Source organism: Sarcophilus harrisii, chromosome 4, assembly GCF_902635505.1.
Source record: "Sarcophilus harrisii chromosome 4, mSarHar1.11, whole genome shotgun sequence".
In the NCBI taxonomy this organism is placed as follows: Eukaryota; Metazoa; Chordata; class Mammalia; order Dasyuromorphia; family Dasyuridae; genus Sarcophilus; species Sarcophilus harrisii.
In genome coordinates, this window is record NC_045429.1 from 304,901,242 (window position 1) to 304,921,104 (window position 19,863).

General features: G+C 35.6%; 1 protein-coding gene across 1 annotated transcript in view; it reads left to right on the top strand.

Annotated features, from left to right (window-relative positions):
- Positions 1-17,745, top strand: part of SLC26A11 (solute carrier family 26 member 11) — a 46,768-nt gene extending 29,023 nt beyond the window's left edge. The window contains exons 13-17 of the mRNA XM_023502674.2: positions 2,694-2,821; positions 10,336-10,438; positions 11,203-11,336; positions 15,477-15,549; positions 16,873-17,745. Coding sequence (XP_023358442.2) covers positions 2,694-2,821; positions 10,336-10,438; positions 11,203-11,336; positions 15,477-15,549; positions 16,873-16,895 — 461 coding nt within the window. The 3' untranslated portion in view covers positions 16,896-17,745. The remainder of the gene's footprint in view (positions 1-2,693; positions 2,822-10,335; positions 10,439-11,202; positions 11,337-15,476; positions 15,550-16,872) is intronic.
- The last annotated feature ends 2,118 nt before the right edge of the window (positions 17,746-19,863 follow it).

The following is a 19,863-nucleotide window of genomic DNA, read 5'->3' on the forward strand; positions in this document are numbered from 1 at the left end:
GCAAAGAACAACAAGCAAAGTAAAAAGCTTTAATTAAAAAAAAAAAAAAAACTAGACAATATAAAATATTTGGGAGTCTACCTGCCAAAACAAACCCAAGGACTATATGAACACAAATACAAAACACTTTTCACACAAATAAAGTCAGATCTAAATAACTGGAAAATTATCAGTTTTTCATGGATAATCTGAAGTAATATGTTAAAAATGGCAATTCTACCTAAATTCATCTACTTATTCAGTGTCATAACTATCAAGTTACTAAAATTATTTTACGAAACAAAAAAAAATCAAAATCCATTTGGCAGAACAAATAAAAGGTCAATAATATCAAGGAATTAAAGAAAAAGATGAAAAGGAGGAAGTCCTAGCTGTACCAGATCTAAAACTATATTATAAAGTGGCAATAATCAAAACTCTTTAGCCCTGGCTAAAAAAGTGGTGGATCAGTGGAATACATCAGCTACACAAAACACAGTAGTAGAGCTTACTATTTGGGAAAAAAAACTGCTAGGAAAACTGGAAAATAGTATGGCCAAAACTAGGCATTGACCAACATCTCACAGCTTATATGAAGATAAGATCAAAATGGATACATAATTTTGACATAAAAGGTAATACGCTAAACAAATTTAACAGAGCAAGGAATAGTTTACCTGCCAAATCTGTGGAGAAGAGAAAAACTTATGGCCAAGCAAGAGATAAAGAATATTATGAAATACAAAATGGATAATTTTATTACATTAAAAAACAAAACCAATGTAGGCAAGATTAGAAGGAAAGCAGAAAGCTGGGAAACAATTTGTATAGCCAGTGTTTCTGATAAAGGCCTCATTTCTAAAATTTATTAGTCAGTTTTGCAAAAATACAAGTCATTTCCCAATTGATAAGTGGTCAAAGTATCTTAACATGCAGTTTCCAGATGAAAAAATTAAAGCTATTTATAGTAATATAAAAACATGCTGAAAATCACTATTGATAAGAGAAATGTAAATTAAAACAGCTCTGGGATACCACCTCCCACCTATCAGTTTATCATTTTCGTTTTCTGTCATATTAGCTAAACATTGGAGAAGATAGGGGAAAATTGGAATATTAATGAATTGTTGCTGGAGTTGTGAACTGATTTAACTATTCTGGAGAGAATTTAGAATTGTGCCCAAAAGGCTATAAAGCTGCATACCCTTTGATCCAGTAAAATCACTACTAGGTTTATATCCCAAAGAGATCAGAAAAAGGGAAAAAGACTCAGATGTACAAAAATAATTATAGGAGCTCTTTTTGTAGTGGCAAAGAATTGGAAATTGAGAGGATGCCCATCAAATTGAACAATTTGTAGTTTATGAACGTAATGAAATACTAATGTTCTATAACAAATGACAAGTAGGCAGATTTCAGAAAAACCTGGAAATATTTCCATGAACTGATGCTAAATGAAGTGAACAGAATCAGAAGAACATTGTACATAGTAACAGTAACATTGTATAACGATCAATTATGAGACTTAACTCCTCTCAGCAATACAATGGTCTACGACAATTCCAAGGGATTTGTGATAGAAAATGCTGACCATATCCAGAGAAAGAATTATGGAGCCTGAATGCAGTTGAGAGCATAGTATTTTCATTTTTTTTTCTTTCTCTTAGTTTTTCCCTTTTATTCTGTCTTCTTTCACAACATGACTTATGTGAAAATATATTTGGCACGATTGTACATTATAGCTTATATTGGACTACTTGCAGCCTTGAGGATGGAAGGAGGGAAGAGAGGAAGAAAGAAAAATTTGGCACTCAGAATTTTACAAAGATAAATGTTGAAAAATATCTTTACATGTACTTAAAATATATATTATTAAGTAAAAAAAATCCCTTAAAGCCTTTAAAGAATAGAAAAAGATTTTTTTTAAAAAGTAGTTTGGCAAATGCAACCAATATATCACGCTAGTCTGATAATATATGTAAAGTATATGGAAAACATGTATCTCCTCTGCAAAGAAAGGAGGGAAATACATTTTCACATCCTTTCTGGAGCTTTACACAGTATTAAGCTTCAGGTTTTTGTTCTTTTCATTTTATATTGTTGTAATCACTGTGGATGGGGCAGCTAGATGAATCAATAGATAGAGAATTGAACCCAGAGTTGGGATAGGGGTTCAAATCTGGCTTTAGATACTTACTAGCTGTGTGACTCTGGGCAAGTCACTTAACTCTGTTTGCCTTAATTCACTGGAGAAGAAAATGACAAACTACTCCAATATCTTTCTCAAGAAAATCCCATGAATAGTATGGTCCACAATCACAAAAAGTAGGATGAGACTGAACTGAACATTGTAAATGTTGTTTTCATGATTGTTCTTACTTTGCTCCATATCAGTACATATTTCTTTCCTCACTTTGTTGAATTCTTCCCTATTTGTCATTTCTTATGATTACTTCAATCATAATTGACTTTCAAAAAGATTAAAAAATTTTTGGTAAGTATTTGGAGTGGGGATGAATTCTCTCTTTTAATATGTCGGAGACAACAATGGGATTTTGGTATATGGTAAGGGAATGGATTAGATCCAGGATCAAAAAGAACTGTAATCCTATCCTAACTCAGCTGTTAAGTATGGGGCAGACTAAAACCAAGTGAGATCAGTATTGTTATTCTCCCAGAATCTACTCAGCTGACCTTTCATTTCTCTTTTCCAGGAATGGATATGGTACCATTGTGTATAACTTTCTTACTCTGCTTTTGGGAAGTGCAGTATGGCATCTTGGCTGGAACCCTGGTATCTGGAATGATTCTACTTTACCATGTAGCCAGACCCCAAATTCAGGTAATGACCTTAATCAAGTAGGATAAATTTCCCTACTAATCTTCTTTTCTCTACCTGCAATTATCTTAGATATTAATAAAATGGAGTAATTCCGTTAAGAAGTAATTATAATAAGTGTTGATGGTAGGGAAGGCAAGCCATCAGTGAAGCAAATTTATGGACACAAAACCTTGCCTTTGTAGATTTTTGTTACATCTGGATATCTAAAATTAAGCAAAAAGAGATTGTGACTTGTCCTCAAGAAAAATTGGCAACCTTGAAAGGAATTAGACAATCTATATTAATAACATTTAAAAAATAATAGTTATACACATATATTCTGTCTCTCTCTATATGTGTGTGTGTATATATACAAATGAGTATGTTTATATCTACATTCTGTGTCAGTTAAAATTAAGGAAGACTGAGACACAAAGTTCTAAGCACAATTAGTAAAGCACAAATTTACCAATAAAAAGAATATCCCTTTCCCCAGCAATGAAAGTCTTTTATATTATATAGTTTTCTATTATGGTTTTGAGGAGTATCAAAAATGGGAAAGCTAGTGTCATAGATGAAAGAAAATATGATTAGACAAAAATTGGGAATGAGGGCTAGAAACAACTTTTTTTTCCCCTTTGTAACTAAGAAAAGTTTGTCATTTGAGTTCAGTTCCATTGACAAGGATAGAGATAGCAAACCAAACTTCTTGAGGATATTTTGATGGTATAAAAATTCTAGACCAGAAGTCCCTATTGTCTATCTATATCCTTTAAGGGTAATAGATTTCCTTGATACAAGAATAGAACAATGATTAACAGGAGAACTGGGTTTCTAAACTTACATGACAGCTGAGTATCTAAACTAAGTTCATGAGTACATAAACTAAATTCATAAGCTCTATGTTTTTTGTCCCTAACTTGCCTTGCCTATCTCACGCATTGCCATGAATGAGCATACCAGGCCTCTCAAGAGGTTCAGCTTTGTGGTGATTTAACAAAAGATAGTGATGAACAGTCACCTCATGACCAGAGAAGTTCCCTCTTTTTATCCCTCAGAATAATGTTTTTAAATGCATAAAACAAAATACATAGTATTTTTTTTTTAAATAACTTTTTATTGACAGAACCTATGCCAGGGTAGTTTTTTACAACATTATCCCTTGCACTCACTTCTGTTCCAATTTTTCCCCTCCCTCCCTCCGCCCTCTCCCCAAAGATGGCAAGCAGTCCTATACATGTTAAATAGATTGCAGTGGATCTTGGATATAATATATGTGTGCAGAACCGAACAGTTTTCTTGTTGCTCAAGGAGAATTGGATTTAGAAGGTATAAATAACCTGGCAAGAAGAGCAAAAATGCAAGCAGTTTACATTCATTTCCTAGTGTTCTTTCTTTGGGTGTAGCTGCTTCTGTCCTTCCTTGATCAATTGAAACTCAGTTGGAGCTTGTCTTTGTTGAAGAAATCCACTTCTATCAGAATACATCCTCATAAAGTATCGCTGTTGAGGTATATAATGATTTCCTGGTTCTGCTCACAAAATACATAGTATTACTAGAAAACCCAATTATCCTGAAATAGAGTTATTAAAATGTTTTTTAAAATAAATTAGCATAATTGTAATGTATAAGCAACACACTAAATTATTTATACTGGAGATTTTCCAAATTTCTACTTAATAGAAATATTCAATACATTATTTCTAAAACTTCTCATTTTAGTAACTGGGAAAAAGCTCTCCAAATTCTTCTCCATCTCTCCAATTAAAGTCCCCAAACAATAACCACCTACTTTCTGCTATCCTGTCTTCCTCACCCTTTCAAACAATGAAGAATTTAAGACAGAAACATATGAGAGGATTTCATTTTAAACTTGGACAATGTGAATTTCCTGAAGTTGCATAGCTCCTCCAAAATTCCCATTTATAAGTTTACTTTCATACTCATACTCTGTTACATACCCACAAATATGTACATGGTCACTCAAGTAGAATATTTTTTGTTTATTTATATATTATGAGGAAATTATAAATTAATCATATTAATAATAATTAATTAATACAATAATTAATACAGATTAATCAGATGTGTATATCATAACTCCTCTGGGATTCTCTTCCCAACTTGTGCTTGATCTCATGAGTTGAGTCCCTAAAATGTAGCTGCTACCTCTGATACAAAGGATAGGAATAGCCCATGTGTAGTTACTTTTACTAGTATAAGTCATAAGCCCTCACCAGTTTCCTACCATTACCAGTCAGCTAGTAGACCCAATTAACACCAAGCAAAAGCATTTACTGATAAAGCAAAGTAAAATTAGTAGCTTCAAAAATTATTCTCCATAGTTAAACCTTAGCAAATGTTCCCATTAATACACCTAAAGTCCATAGGAAGAGTAGTCACAAATTTAGAATACAGTGGTAGTGAGGCACACATGTAGGGAACATATGGCCAAGGCTACCCACTTCTTGTGAGCCACTTTTTTAAAGTGGCATTTTCTTTTTTTTAATTTAACATTTTTATTTTTCCCCAATTACATTTAAAACAATTTTCTGAACATTTTACTTTAAAATTTTTTAAAATCTGAATTCCAGATTTTCTCCCTTCCTTCAGATCCCACCCCTTATTAAGATGGTACTTGTGAAATAATGCAAAACATTTCTATAAAAGTTATGTTGTGAAAGAAAATATATCTATCCCCTCCCCCCAAAAAACCCTGAAGAAAAATAAAGTTAAAAAAAAAATAAAAGAGTACACTTCAGCTTGTATTCAGACGTAATCATTTTTTCCTCTGGGTTTGGATAGCCTTTTTCACCTTAAGTTCTTCAGAGTAGTCATGGATCACTGCATTGCTGAGAATACCAAACTCAATCACAGGTGGTCATCCCACAATGTTGCTATTACTTTGTATATAATACATTTTACTTTGCTTGGGTTCATAGAGGACTTTCCAGGTTTTTCTGAGAGTATCCTGCTCATCATTTCCTATAGAACAATAATATTCCATTGTAACCACATACCACAATTTATTCAACCATTCCCCTATTGATGGACATCCTTGTGAGGCACTTCTTGCAAAGCACAAAAAATCATCTCTCGTTGTGCTCAGAATAATGTTTTTAAATGCATAAAACAAAATGCAAAGTATTATTAGAGAAACCAATTATACTAAAATATAGTTATTAAAATGTTTTTTAAATTAAATGAGCAGGTTCCAAAATAAGAAACACCATCTCAAGAGAGTTGCTTACATGCGTCTGTCAGAGGCAGGACTTGAATCTAGGTCTTCCTGACCTGGAAAACTGTCCTGCTGTTTACTAGACTACTCTGTCTCTTGTGATGACCACGTTAGCATCCTGGATACCTTAGAATCAGCCAGAGTCAGGATAAGCAAAAGTCCTTGGTCTTTATTCTTGGTCTTTAGAGGTAGGAGTAAACTGGATGGAAGCAGAATCTCAACCTTCCTTCTTCCTCATCTACTGCCAAAGTGACCCTGGCTAGTCTTACTCCACCTAGTCCTTCCTACAATTCTCTGTATACACCAATTATCGAGCCAACACAGGATAGTGGGAAGGGCCATTTTCCAAATATGTGCTTATAGAGTATTGTCCAATCAGTAATTAGCCTTAAGTGCTCGGTTGTCCGGACCTCAGTGCATGAACTCAAGAATTTCAGCCCTCTACAGACTCTCATTCTTATTATTCAAATAAGAAAATGGAGACAGTCATTTCTAAAATATATTGAGAAAATTTATAATAGTTCAAGTAATTCTCCAATTAATAAATGGTCAAAGGATATGAACAATTTTCAGATGAAGAAATTGAAACTATTTGAACTACATGAAGGTGCTCTAAATCACTATTGATCAGAAAAATGCAAATTAAGACAACTCTGAGATACCACTACACACCTATCAGATTGGCTAAGATGACAGGAAAAGATAATGGGACACTGATCCATTGTTAGTGGAACTGTGAACAGATCCAACCATTCTGGAGAGCAGTTTGGAACTATGCTCAAAAAGTTATCAAACTGTGCAAACCCTTTGATCCAGCAGCATTTCTACTGGGATTATATCCAAAAGAGATCTTAAAGGAGGGAAATGAATCCACATGTACAAAAATGTTTGTGGCAGCTCTCTTTGTAGTGACAAGAAACTGGAAACTGAATGGATGCCCATTGATCGGAGAATGGCTGAGTAAATTATGGTATATAAATGCTATGGAATACTATGGTTCTGTAAGAAACAACCAGCAGCTTGATTTCAGAGAGTCCTGGAGAGACTTACATGAACTGATGCTAAGTGAAATGAGCAGAACCATATCATTATACATAGCAATAACAAGACTGAGATGATTCAAACCAGTTCTACTTGTTCAGTGATGAAGAGAGCCATCTATACCCAGACAGAGAACCGTGGGAACAGAGTGTGGAACACAACATAGCATTTTCTCACTCTCTCTTTTGTTATTTGCTTGCATTTTGTTTTCTTTCTCAGTTTTTCTTTTTCTTCCTTCTTGATCTGATTTTTATTGTGCAGCAAGATAACTGTATAAATATATGTACATATATTGAATTTAACATGTATTTCAACATATTTAATCTGTGTTAGACTATCTGCCATCTGGGGGAGAGGGTGGGAGAAAGGAGGGGAAAATTTGAAACAAAAGATTTTGCAAGGGTCAATGTTGGAAAAATTACCCATGCATATGTTTTGTAAATAAAAAGCTTTAATTAAAAAAGAAACAAAGAAAGAAAATGGAGACAGAGTGAGAAGTGGACTTGGCTATGGTCCCACCAAAGTATCATGATTGGAACTAAAGAGTCTTTGACTATTTCTTAGAGCTGGAACCAGCACCCTTTTCTTTCTTCCAATTAAATATAAAACAATTTTTAAAGATTTTTAAAAGTTTGAGTTCCAAATTCTATTTCTTTCTCCCTTCTTTCCCCCTTCCCTGAGATGGTAAACAATTTGATATACATTATAAAATGTGCAATCATGTAAAATATTTTCATATTAGTCATTTTATACAAGAAGACTCAAACAGGAAAGAAGGAAGGAAAAAAGGGAGGGAAGGAAGAAAGAAAGGGAGGAAGGAAGAAAGGAATAAACTGGGAAAAAACTTTATCTTCAAGGGTTCTGATAAAGACCTCCTTTCTAAAATATATAGAGATTTGACTCAAATTTATAAGAATACAAACCATTCTCCAACTGATAAATGGTCAAAGGATATGAACAGACAATTTTCAGATGAAGAAATTAAAACCATTTCTACTCATATGAAAAAATGCTCTAAATTACTATTGATCAGAGAAATGAAAATTAAGAGTACTCTGAGATACCCATTACAATCTCTCAGATTGACTAAGATGATAAGATAATGGTAAATATTGGAGAGGTTGTGAGAAAAATGGAATACTAATATATTGGTGGTGGAATTGTGAACTGATCCATTTATTTTGGAGAGTAATTTAGAACTATGCCCAAAAGGCTATCAAACTGTGCATACCCTTTCTCTACTGGAAACTGAGTGGATGCCCATCAGTTGGAGAATGGCTGAATAAGTTATGATATATGAATGTTATAGAACATTATTGTTCTAGAAGAAATGATCAGCAGGATGATTTCAGATAGGTCTGGGGAGACTTACATGAACCTGATGCTGAGTGAAGTACTACAGGAGAACCAGGAGATAATTGCACACAGCAACAGCAAAATTATGTGATAATCAACTATGAAGGACTTGGCTCTTTTCAACAATGAAGTTATTCAGGCCAATTACAATAGACTTAAGAAGGAGAGAGCCATCTGCATCCAGAGGGAGGACTGTGGAGACTGAGTGTGGATCACAACATAGTATTTTCACCTCTTTTGTTGGTGTTTACTTGCTTTTTGTTTTCTCATTTTTTTCTTTGTTGATCTGATTTTCCTTGTCCAGCATGATAATTGTGAAAATATGTAGAGAAGAATTGCACATGTTTTATATTGGATTATTGTTTAGGGGAGAAGTTGTGAGGAAGGGAGGGACAGTTTTTTTGGAATGCAAGATTTTACAAGGGTGAATGTTGAAAACTATCTTTGCATAAATTTGAAAAATGAAAATCTATTATTAAAAAAAGAAAAGAGAAAGAAAGAGATAAAATTTGTTCTTTCTCATATTTGCAATTTATGAGAGAACACAAACCTGGAGTATGATATGGGGGGAATGGGTATCAGATAAAACATATCTGAAATGTACAAAGGAAAAGTTCAACATGAATGTACATCCACACCCACAGATCATACATAATAATAGTCCTTATTTACTTTTCATGTTTGTTCATGGTTGTCAAGTTCAAAATAACAACAAAATTTTCTTTTTTATTATTTTTTTAAAGGAAGCATTGAGTTTGAAGTCCAAAGGCTCTAGGTTCAAATTCTAGTTTTGCCATTTATTACTTACATGATTAGACTTCAATTATTCAGTCATTTCAGTCTTGTTCAATTCTTTGTGACCCCATCTGGGGTTTTCTTGTTAAAGATACTAGAGCAATTTGACATTTCCTTCTCCAGCTCATTTTATAGATGAGAAAACTGAAGCAAACAGGATTAAGTGACTTCTTCAAGGCCACACAGTTAGTAAGTGTCAGAAGCCAGATTTAAATCCTTGAAAATGAGTCTTTCTAATTCCAGACCCAGTACTCTATCCACTGTACCACCTAACTGCTCTTTATAACTGGACTTGCGATCACTTAACTTCACTGAGTTTCATTTTGTTTAACTACAAAATGGGAATGATGATAATAGCACATGCCTCCTGGGATTGTGAGGTTCAGATGAGATAATTATAGATATTGTTACTATGCTTGGAATATAGTAAAGTCTATATAAATGTAAATTATTATTACTACCTATGTGATTGGACTAGTGGTCACTTAATCTCATTGGACCTCAGTTTCTTCATATATAAAATGAAGGAGCTGGATTAGGTAACTTGTAAGGGCCCTTCTATCTCTCATTTTGTGAACTCTAAGATTCTAACTCTAGCATCTTTTGGCTGAGTCAGTATGGTATAGTAGTGGAATTGAATTTGAGTGAGGAAAAGCATGAGTTGAAATCCTGCCTTTGCTACTTAGTACTTCATAGGATTATTGTGAGACTCAAATAAAATGATATAGGTAAGGAACTTGCAGTACTTAAAATGCTCAATATATACACACATAATATATAAGTATACTATTATATATATCTATATATACTATATATGTATATAATACATGAATAAAAATATATATGCATTTATATATATACAAATATATATTATATGTACAAATATATATTATACACATCTATATACTTTATATACTATATGGATACAAATATACATCATACATTTTATACATATGTATATATGTATATATATTATTATTATTATTATTATAGTTCTATGATGGGGTGAGCATACTTGGTATGCTTATCAGAACAGAAAGAATCTGGGACTGTTAATCTTTTCCCATCCCTTCACCTCTTGATGTTTCTTCTTCTTGTTCACCAGCAAGTATCAAAAGGCTCAGTGCTTATCCTGCAGCCCATTAGTGGCCTTCACTTTCCAGCAGTTGAAGCTCTTCAGGAGACTCTATTTAGCCAGGCTCTTGCAGGTAAGTAAGGTACTATTGGTTGGTGTGGAGAGTGGAACCATTTCTCTACTTCCCTATTGCTTCCTTTTATCTACTTTCCTCTCCATCAAGGAGGGCATTTGCTAGAACCCTGAGAATCTAGTAAACTAACTCAACGCATAATTTCATCTGGGTCTCTGATGTAGAAATTTCTGCTGTATACCAAAGTATACATACTTACTTTACCTCCATGTATACATTTCTACTGCAAAGACTCTGCTAGTGGCTCCCAAGTGGAAACCAAATAACCAAGGTTATTAACTTTGTTTCCAAATATAGTTCTCTTCCCTTATTTAAAAACTGGGACATTTGTCCTTTTCTAATCTGTCATACTTTGTCCGGTTTTTTGTTATCTTTCAAATCTTTATCTTTCACTACTCAGTAAACACATCTGCCAATTATGTCAGCGTTGGGGGAGGTTGTTCATCTAAATCAGATGATTTAAATTCCCCAAAGGCAGCTGCTAGGTGTTGGTTAGCACCTTAGAAAGGGATTGGCTAGATAATCCTGTGGCTTAAAAAATGTTTGTTGGGGCATCTAGGTGGTACAATGGATAGAACACCAGCCCTGAAGTCAGGAGGACCTGAGTTCAAATCTGCCCTCAGATACTTAACACTTCCTAGCTGTGTGACCCTGGGCAAGTCACTTAACCCCAATTGCCTCAGCAAAAAAAAAAAAAAAAAAAAAAAGTTTGTTGAATGAATGAACCAAAACTAACCAAAACTCTTTCTTGATTGTTCCTGAAGCATCACTCCCATGTTGTACCATCTTGGACTGTACCCATGTCAGCAGCATTGATTATACGGTGATGACAGGACTTGGGGAATTGCTAGCAGAGTTTCGAAATCATGGGGTTTCCTTGGTTTTTGCCAAATTACAGGTATGTTTTTCTTGGGGAGGCAAGGGACCATCCCATAGAGGAGATTGGGTTATATGTACAACATAATCAGTAGTCAACCATCTTAAAAAAAAAAAAAATTCATGATTAAACTGAATGAATCATTGAAATGTTTTAATTAATATTTATCAAACAAGGAGTATAATTTTATATAAAACTCTGGGCATTGAACAAGATTTATTGTTGTTAAGAGTCATGTCTGACTCTTCGTGACCCGATTTGAGGTTTTTTTGGTAAAGATACTGAAATGCTTTGCCATTTCCTTCTCCATCTCATTTGACAGATGAAACTGAAAAAAGGTTAAGTGACTTGCCCAGGGCCACACAGGTAGTAGGTGTCTGAGGCCAGATATGAACTCATAGACTGTTCCCTCTAGGATCAAATATAAAATCCTTGTTTGGAGTTCAAAGTCTTTCATAAACTTCTCTACATTTGCAGTCTTCTTATACTTTACTTACCTCCACATAATCCACAATGTAGTGACACTGACCTTCTTGCTCTTCCTCACACCAGACATTTCTTTCTCCAACTCTGGACATTTTTTCTGGTGTTTCACCTGACCAGAACTTTCTCATTCCTCTTCTGTGCCTCCTAAACTCTCTCATTCTTCTTCAGTTTTCAGGTAAAATCTCTTATTCTCCAAGAATCTTTCTTAATCCTCCTTAATCCTCTGAGACTATTTCTTGCTTTTTCCTACTGTGGGTGGGGAAGATATATGGGTTAGAAAGAATTTTAGGAGGGAAAGAGTACTAAGTACTTGGAGGGTTGATGCTCAGAAGCAGCTTTATTAGGAGAGAATTTGGAGATTCTGCAAAGCAGACATAAAGAAGGAATTATCTGTGTAGAAATGACAATTGAAACCAAAGGAGCTAATGAGATTATCAAGAATCTGAGTAGCAAGAGATAGAACTATAAAGGACACCCATAGTTAAGGGGTAAGGACATGGATAATAATCCTGCAAAAGGGAGTGAGAATCAGAGGAAAATAAAACTTTTTTTGTTGCTTTGTTATTTTGTTTGTTTATTTTTTGACTGAGGCCATTGGGGTTAAGTTGACTTGCCCAGGGTTACACAGCTAGGAAGTGTTAAGTGTCTGAGGCCAGATTTAAACTCAGATTCTCCTGACTTCAGAGTGGTGCTCTATCCACTATAAGAGGGTAAAACTTGAAAATTAAAAGGAAATTCAATGGCCACCTAGTCCAACCATTAACTTAAAAGGATTCACACAATAAAATATTCCAACAAGTGGTCATCTAGCCTCTGCTTGAAGACCTCCAAAGATTGCGACCCCTCTGCCCACCCATTCCACTTTGGGATAGCTCTAATTGTTAGCAAATTTTTCTTGACAAGAAGCTGAATTCCACCCATTTCCCTGCTTTTGCTCTCTGGGGCCAAACAAATCATATCTAATCCCTCTTCTATATGGTGCCTGTTTTGCCTCCCAAGGACACACAAGGATTCCAACTTGAGGTACAAACAACAAATTATATCAGTTCTGGGAAGGCTTTATCCTTGAGACAATATGGACTTCTGCATACTTCAAGGCCAGTGTTTCTAGATAATATGGCAACTCAAAAAAACAAATTCAAGGGATTCCTTAACATATGTGGCAGCCATTCAGAAACTTGAAGGACACAACCAATATTTTCCCTCTGACTTTTCTCCATGTTAAATGTATACTTTCTTCATCTGATCCTTATTTGTTGTGGATACTGAATACTTTCCACTTTATCATTGTCCTTCTAAATTGCTCAAAACTGAGCCCAGTATTACAGATGAGGGCTGATGAAGGCATTCACAGTGGAATCATTACCTTTTTTTTTAGGGGAAATTATTTCTCTTTTAATGCAGCCCATATTTGCATAAGTTTTTTTGGTCTTTATCACACTATTTGGGCACATGAGTAGTACAGTGACAAAAGTACTTAGCCTAAATTCAGAAAGACTAATCTTTGTGAGTTCATATCTCAAACATTAGTAACTGTGTAATCCTGGATAGATTACTTAGTCCAGTTTGCCTCAGTTTCCTCCCCTGGCAAATGAGATGAAAAAGAAAATGGCAAACCACACCAGTATTTTTGCTAAGAAAACCCCAAATGGGGTTGTGAGAGTTGAACATGACTAAAAAATGATTGAACAGTCATACTGTTGTCTCTTAGAAAGAACAGATAGACTGATGGGAGATTTGAGACAGAGCAGTGTCCTAGAAGCCTAAGGAAATCATGGGAGTAGAAGAGAGCTTCAAAAGCTGTCAAGAAATGAAGTAGGATAATAATGAGAAAAGGGTATTGATTTACAGCAAAAAGATTGTTGTTAACCTTGGAAAGAGTGGTTGAATGATCCTTTTTTTACTTTTATATTTAGGATAAAATTTTAGCAATGGAATCTCTAAGTCAAAAGATAAGATCATGGCCTCAAATACTTAACTCTTCCTAGCTGTGTGACCCTGAACAAGTCACTTAACCCCAATTGCCTCAGCAAAAAAAAAAAAAAAAAAGATAAGCTCAGATTTGTGACTTTTATTGCCATGTCACTCTCCAGAATGTCTTTACAGTTACAACACTGTCTAAAAATATCAGTCTCTACTTCAGTTCAACTAACATTGAATTCTGTTTCTTTTTCTTCTTTTTGCTATTCTAATGAGGATAAACTTAAATCTTTTTTTTCTTTTTTCCCCCCATTTTTTTTATTATAGCTTTTTTTTTAACAAAACATATACGTGGGTAATTTTTCAGCGTTGACCCTTACAAACACTTGTGTTCCAACTTTTCCCCTCCTTCCCTCCATCCCCTCTCCTAGATGGCAGGCAGTCCCATACATGTTAAACATGGATAAACTCAAATCTTAAGACTGTCTTTATTTGCAATCATCTAATTCTTAGGGAATTTGAGCATTTTTTTATGTTTAGTGATTTTGACTAAGTGCCCCCTTGTTTTAAATATAGTCTCTACTCTAGAGATGCAATGGATAGAGCATGAAATGCTTAATCCTGGCTCAAATACTTCAGTCTCATAGCCTCTCTCAGCCTCAATTGCCTCATCTGGAAAGCAGGAATAATATGAGTACTTCACAAGGGTGTTAAGGGGATCAAATGGGTGATATGTTAAAGCATTTTGCAAACCTTAAAACACTACATAAATATAATTCGTAATTATTATCTCTTCCCACAGATAAGTTCAAATCTGTGTATGAGTATGTGAAGGCTAAAGAAGAAAAAAATAAAGTCCCTATGTTTGGGAAGCATGCTTTAGGGGATAATCTAATATTCAGTGGTGGCCAAATAATCATGTTACCCAGCACTTAGATAGAGCCTTAAGGTTTGCAAAGTACTTTGCAAATATTATCTCACTTCATCCTTATAATGACCCTGAGATGATGGTAACTGAGGCAGAGACTAAGTGATTTGTCCAGGGTCACATACCTAGTAAAGGCAAATTTGACCTCAGATCTTCTAGACTCTAGGTCCAGAGCTCTCTCTCTTGTGCCACTATCCACCTAAATATAGCCCTGGGAAATAAAACTCTTTGATTTTTTTAAATTCCTAGATATGCCACTGATTTAATGTGAAAATTTGAGCACAGTCCTATTCTTCTCTGTGCCTCTGTCTTTCTAGCTATAAAATGGAAATGATTGCATCCTATTCAACTTAACTCAAGGCTGAAGAAACTGGATTTGCAGGTTACATTAAATTAATTTGAGAAAGGTAAAGTTAAAATAGACAGATGTTAATTATTCATATCATTTGATTCGGAGATTTCAGTTTCTCATAGCAGTCTGGAACATTTCCAACAAATAGTTATGTAACTATTCTTAGAAATAATAACACTTATTGATAATGACATCTAAGTATAGCATTCATTTTCTCAGATATATATATATATTATTCTCCCCACTTGATACCTGAGAAAACAATCTGTCAAATTAAGCTACTTGCCCATGGGCTTATAGCTGGCAAATGTCAGGTGAAGAATATAATCCAGGTCTTCATGAACCCAAGTCCAGAACTTTTTTCACGATACTTTACTATCTTTTAGAAGTTGGAGTTAAATCCAACCTTCTGCCCTACTTTATGGATGAAATAATTAATTGTATTTCCCAATTACTGGCCTTCATCTCTTCCCAGGCTCCTGTTCTTTCTGACCTTCTGAATGCTGACCTGAAGGGATTCCAATATTTCTCCACCCTTGAAGAAGCAGGTAGGTGTTAAGCAGCTGTTCCCACAGATGGTACCGGGTGAAGCAGGATTATTCTCATCTTTTTACAAACTGGAAAATTGTGAGAAGCAGGAAGTATAAAAAAGGTCTGATGCTCAGAATTACAGAATAATAGCAGTTGTATGGAGGGACTTGAGACCCGTAGGGAAGACAAAAGAAGATGGACTTAATATTAGTTTGATAGAAAAAAAATTTTTTTCCTCCACTGTCACTGAAGTCCTCTTCCAATATTTCAGTGTAACAAGGGAGTGACTCTTTGTTCTTGAGCTACTTCAACAAGATTGGTTGTTCTCAAAGGTTCCCTGAAGATGTGAAGGCTTTTTTACATAGGCTTAATAATGGATTGAAAGCCTGCTATCCGATAGCCAGCCTAGTTGTTATCAAAAAGGCTCATTTCCAGATTGGTCTTGGTGTGATTAACATTTTGGTCATGACAACTATTGAACCTTCTATTAAGAAGGGTTCCAAAAGGGCTAATATGTGTTAATGAAGTGAATAGCCATGTTGATTAAATAACAGATCCTGGAAATAGTGATCATGAAGGCTTACTGAGAAGGTTGGACTAGATGACCTTCCAAGTCCCTTCTATTCTGATGTTTTATGTCTGTGATTTAGTCTATAATTCAATGTACTGGCTATTTCCTCCATTTTCAGTGCAGGCAGAATAAATTAACATAGGTGCATTTTAAATTGTAGAGATTGAAATTAGGGAATAAGAGGAATTACAAAGCAGATCAAATTACCATGGAAGGGCTTAGAATCACCTGCTCCAAGGTTTTTTTTTTAATGTACAATTTATGTTTACCTTTGTAAGAGTTGTAAACCCACTGGGATGTCTAAATGTATAAACAAGTAATTTCAGAGGGCACATTAATAGATATCTCTGTAATCTTATCTCCTTCTCTCCAAGGGAGACTGTGATTCTAGACCATGAATCTAACTGTTCAGTTTTTCTCAGAAAGAGGGATAGTAGACTAAAATTATGTCCTTATGGTTTTCTCTAAATATTGATAATCTAGGGACAGAACTGGTTCAGAACAAATCCACTAGAGTCCCTGGTTGCTATTTCTTAAAGAGGTAGCGAAGGTAGCCCTTACCTTATATTCACCAGTTCAACTTCTTCCCATCAATTACTTGTCATGGAAATCTGGTGACTTTTGTTCTAAACCAATTTTGCCCCTAGATCATGGGTGCCCCTCAGTGCCATGCAAAGGATTTCAAAATTCCTTTCAGTATGAAAGCCCCCAGATAATTCTGTAATCTATATTCTTCCCAAATCCTTATAATCTGTTGCCTTCCTTTCAGAGAACTATCTGAATGAAGAGTAAAGTTTCTAGCCCTGTGATATCAATGAAGATTCCACCAGAACCCAGATTTATCCCATTTATGCCACCAATTGGCCTTATTCTAGGGCAAGAGATGGTGAAAAGGTCTCTCCATCAATATATACCATTGATGCTGTCACTGTGGATTTCCCTTATGATGCATCTTTTGGGCAGGCGTACCCACAGAAAACTCCCGCAGGAGATACTATGGAAAACTGATGGAAGAAAAACATAGTCATCTTAAAATGAACTCAGATCTTTAGGGAACAATGATTTGGAGCATTTGACTCAGATGAATGACAATTTCTAGCATTCTCAGAGAATTGCTCTTCTAACTGAAAATGATTTCTATTTCTCCTCTCATTTCCTTCCCCTACTTCTTTACTCCTGGTCTATATTTAGACCTGCTTACTCCTAACAATAAGGGACCTTCCTATCAGTTTTCAAGCAATACAAGGGCCTTCCCTTAGCCTTGACATCAGAGTTGAGTCATGTAAATACAAAGAGAACCCTTGAGCTGGAACTTTGGTTCGATTTTGGACTTTAGAAATTCCATTAAAAAGAAAAAGGGCATGGTAGGGAAGGTAAGAGGAAACTCTATTAATGTGATTTCTTAGTGTAACGAGAGGACAATAACACTCCTTGAATTTTCCTGGATACTGGATTATATCAGAACTGGAAAGGACCTAAGCAGATATTTAGTCAAGCCCCCCTCATTTCACAGGTGAGGAAATAGAAGACCAGAAAAGTTAAGTAATTCACCATATGAGCTTGGACAGTAAATATCAGAGCTGGGATTAGAACTCAGGTCGTGACACAGTGGACAGAGTTCCCCTACCCAGAATCAGAAAGGCTCATCTTTCTGAGTGCAAATCTGACCCCAGACACATATTAGCTGTGTGATCCTAGTCAAGTCACTTAATCCTGCCTGCTTCAGTTTCTTCATCTGTAAAGTGAGTTAGAGAAGGAAATGGCAAACCACTCCAATATCTCTGTTGAGAAAACCCCAAATGGATCATGAGGAGTCAGACATGACTAAAACAGTTGAACAATAACGGTCTCTTACTCAAAATCCTGTGCTCTACATCTGTACTGTGCAGCCTTCCATAATTAACTGCTAACTTTTTTTCTTTCCTTTTGCCTTCTGTTAGCTTGACTCAGACCAACATGCTTCTAGTTTAAGTTCTGTAAGTCATTTCACAGTTAACAAAAAGAGGTTTATTGAGATATTGGATATTCAACAAGTATTTTGCACTAGTAAATGTGACCTCTCTCTCCACCCTTCACCCTCACCCCAATTTCTGTGTGGGAAATACTGTGTGGTCAGCTGACTTCAGACATCTGTCAACTCTAAAATGCCCTGACTTCTCTTGAATGAGCTGTTTTATGCTTTTAGGTGATAGAGACTACCAGGTATTATGGGCCAGAATTCTGAACTTGATACAAAGGATTGAAACAAAGTACTAAGTCAGTGGAATTGATAGAGACAATGATTATTTAGCATACTATTTAACAGTTCTCTACATGTTCTTAGTACTTCAATACATGTACTTAGTACTTACTATAGTTATACAAGATTTACACTTTTGATAAGAGACCATAGAAGCTCCAACAAACTCAGCCAGACTCAGAACTAGGGAAAACAGAAAAGTGGTGGCAGATTCTCCTCCTTTGTTTTTCCATTGAAATCAAGATCCGGAAGGCCATGAGAAAAATAGCTGAGCCCCAAGTGAAGGAGACAAGACTTGGAAAGAGACAATAAAGGACTTTAACTGCTGGCTGCACTTGGAGTGATTACTGAACTGAAATGAAGGCTGCCTCCAGAGACCCCAAGAAAACCCCAACAAGAGAATATTACATTTTAGAGAAGAATATTACAACCAGGAAGATGCTCAAGGAAGGCACAGTTTGAGCTTTGCCCTAACCCAAGTCCTGGCTGTTTGGTCTTTTATGGAAAAGCTGACCCTAACTATGTTGGGGAATGGGGAACCCTTGTACATACCAGTCCTTTGTACTGAAGCACCTTCTATCTTACTATTTCTCACTGTCAAGGGCTATTCCTAATCTCCTAATTCATTTCCCACTCCCAGAGTTGGACATTCCATTCTCACCAGCAAACTCCCATTGTTTCTCATCTCCCTACTCCCTCATCCTGTCTTGGCAGGAGGAATCTCTGTAGCAGAGAAACAGTGTATCAGAGTACTGGACCAGGAATCAAGAAGTGCTAGATTCAAAAATAGCCTCAGACACTATCTGTCATGCTGGACAAGTCACTTAACCTCTACCTCAGTTTTCTCATCTGTAAAATGGAAATAATAATAGTCGTTCCTACCTCCTAGGGTTGTTGTGAAGAAAAAAATGAGATAATGAAAAAAAACATAATAAAAAGTATTTTGCAAACTTTAAAACTCTATATAAATGGTAGCTATTATTATTCTTTGGTATGTGGTTGAAGATTTTAATCCCATTACCTTCTTTACTCTGACAGAAGTACATAGACTGGTAAGGGCACAGCAGGGAGGAAAGCCCTGGATTATTAAATGGTACACAGGAGAGCTGTCCACTATGGGAATCTAAAGTCATACTGTGAATACAAAGAGGTGGGGAGGGCAAGGCTGAGCTAATGAACTCTATTTCCTGCCTGAAAAGGGGCAAATATATTATTATAAAAAACTTCCCCTCCCTCCTCATACAATGGAGAAATGACAGTATCAGGAAAAGTGCTGGACCTTCCTCCTTTTAAAGTTCCTCCCTTCTCTTCCCTTTTTCTACCTTCCCAGTCTCTCTAAGATTTTGGGGAGAGGAGAATGACTAGACTGGGAATCTACTGCCTGACTCCCTGCTTACAGGCCCTTGTCAGCAGATTTCAAGCCCCTTTGAAACAATAAAGATATCCCCCCCCCCCCTCTTGTTTTCTTCCAAAGAATTGAAGGGTGGGGATGGTTTGAGGGTAGGACTTTGCAGAAAAATT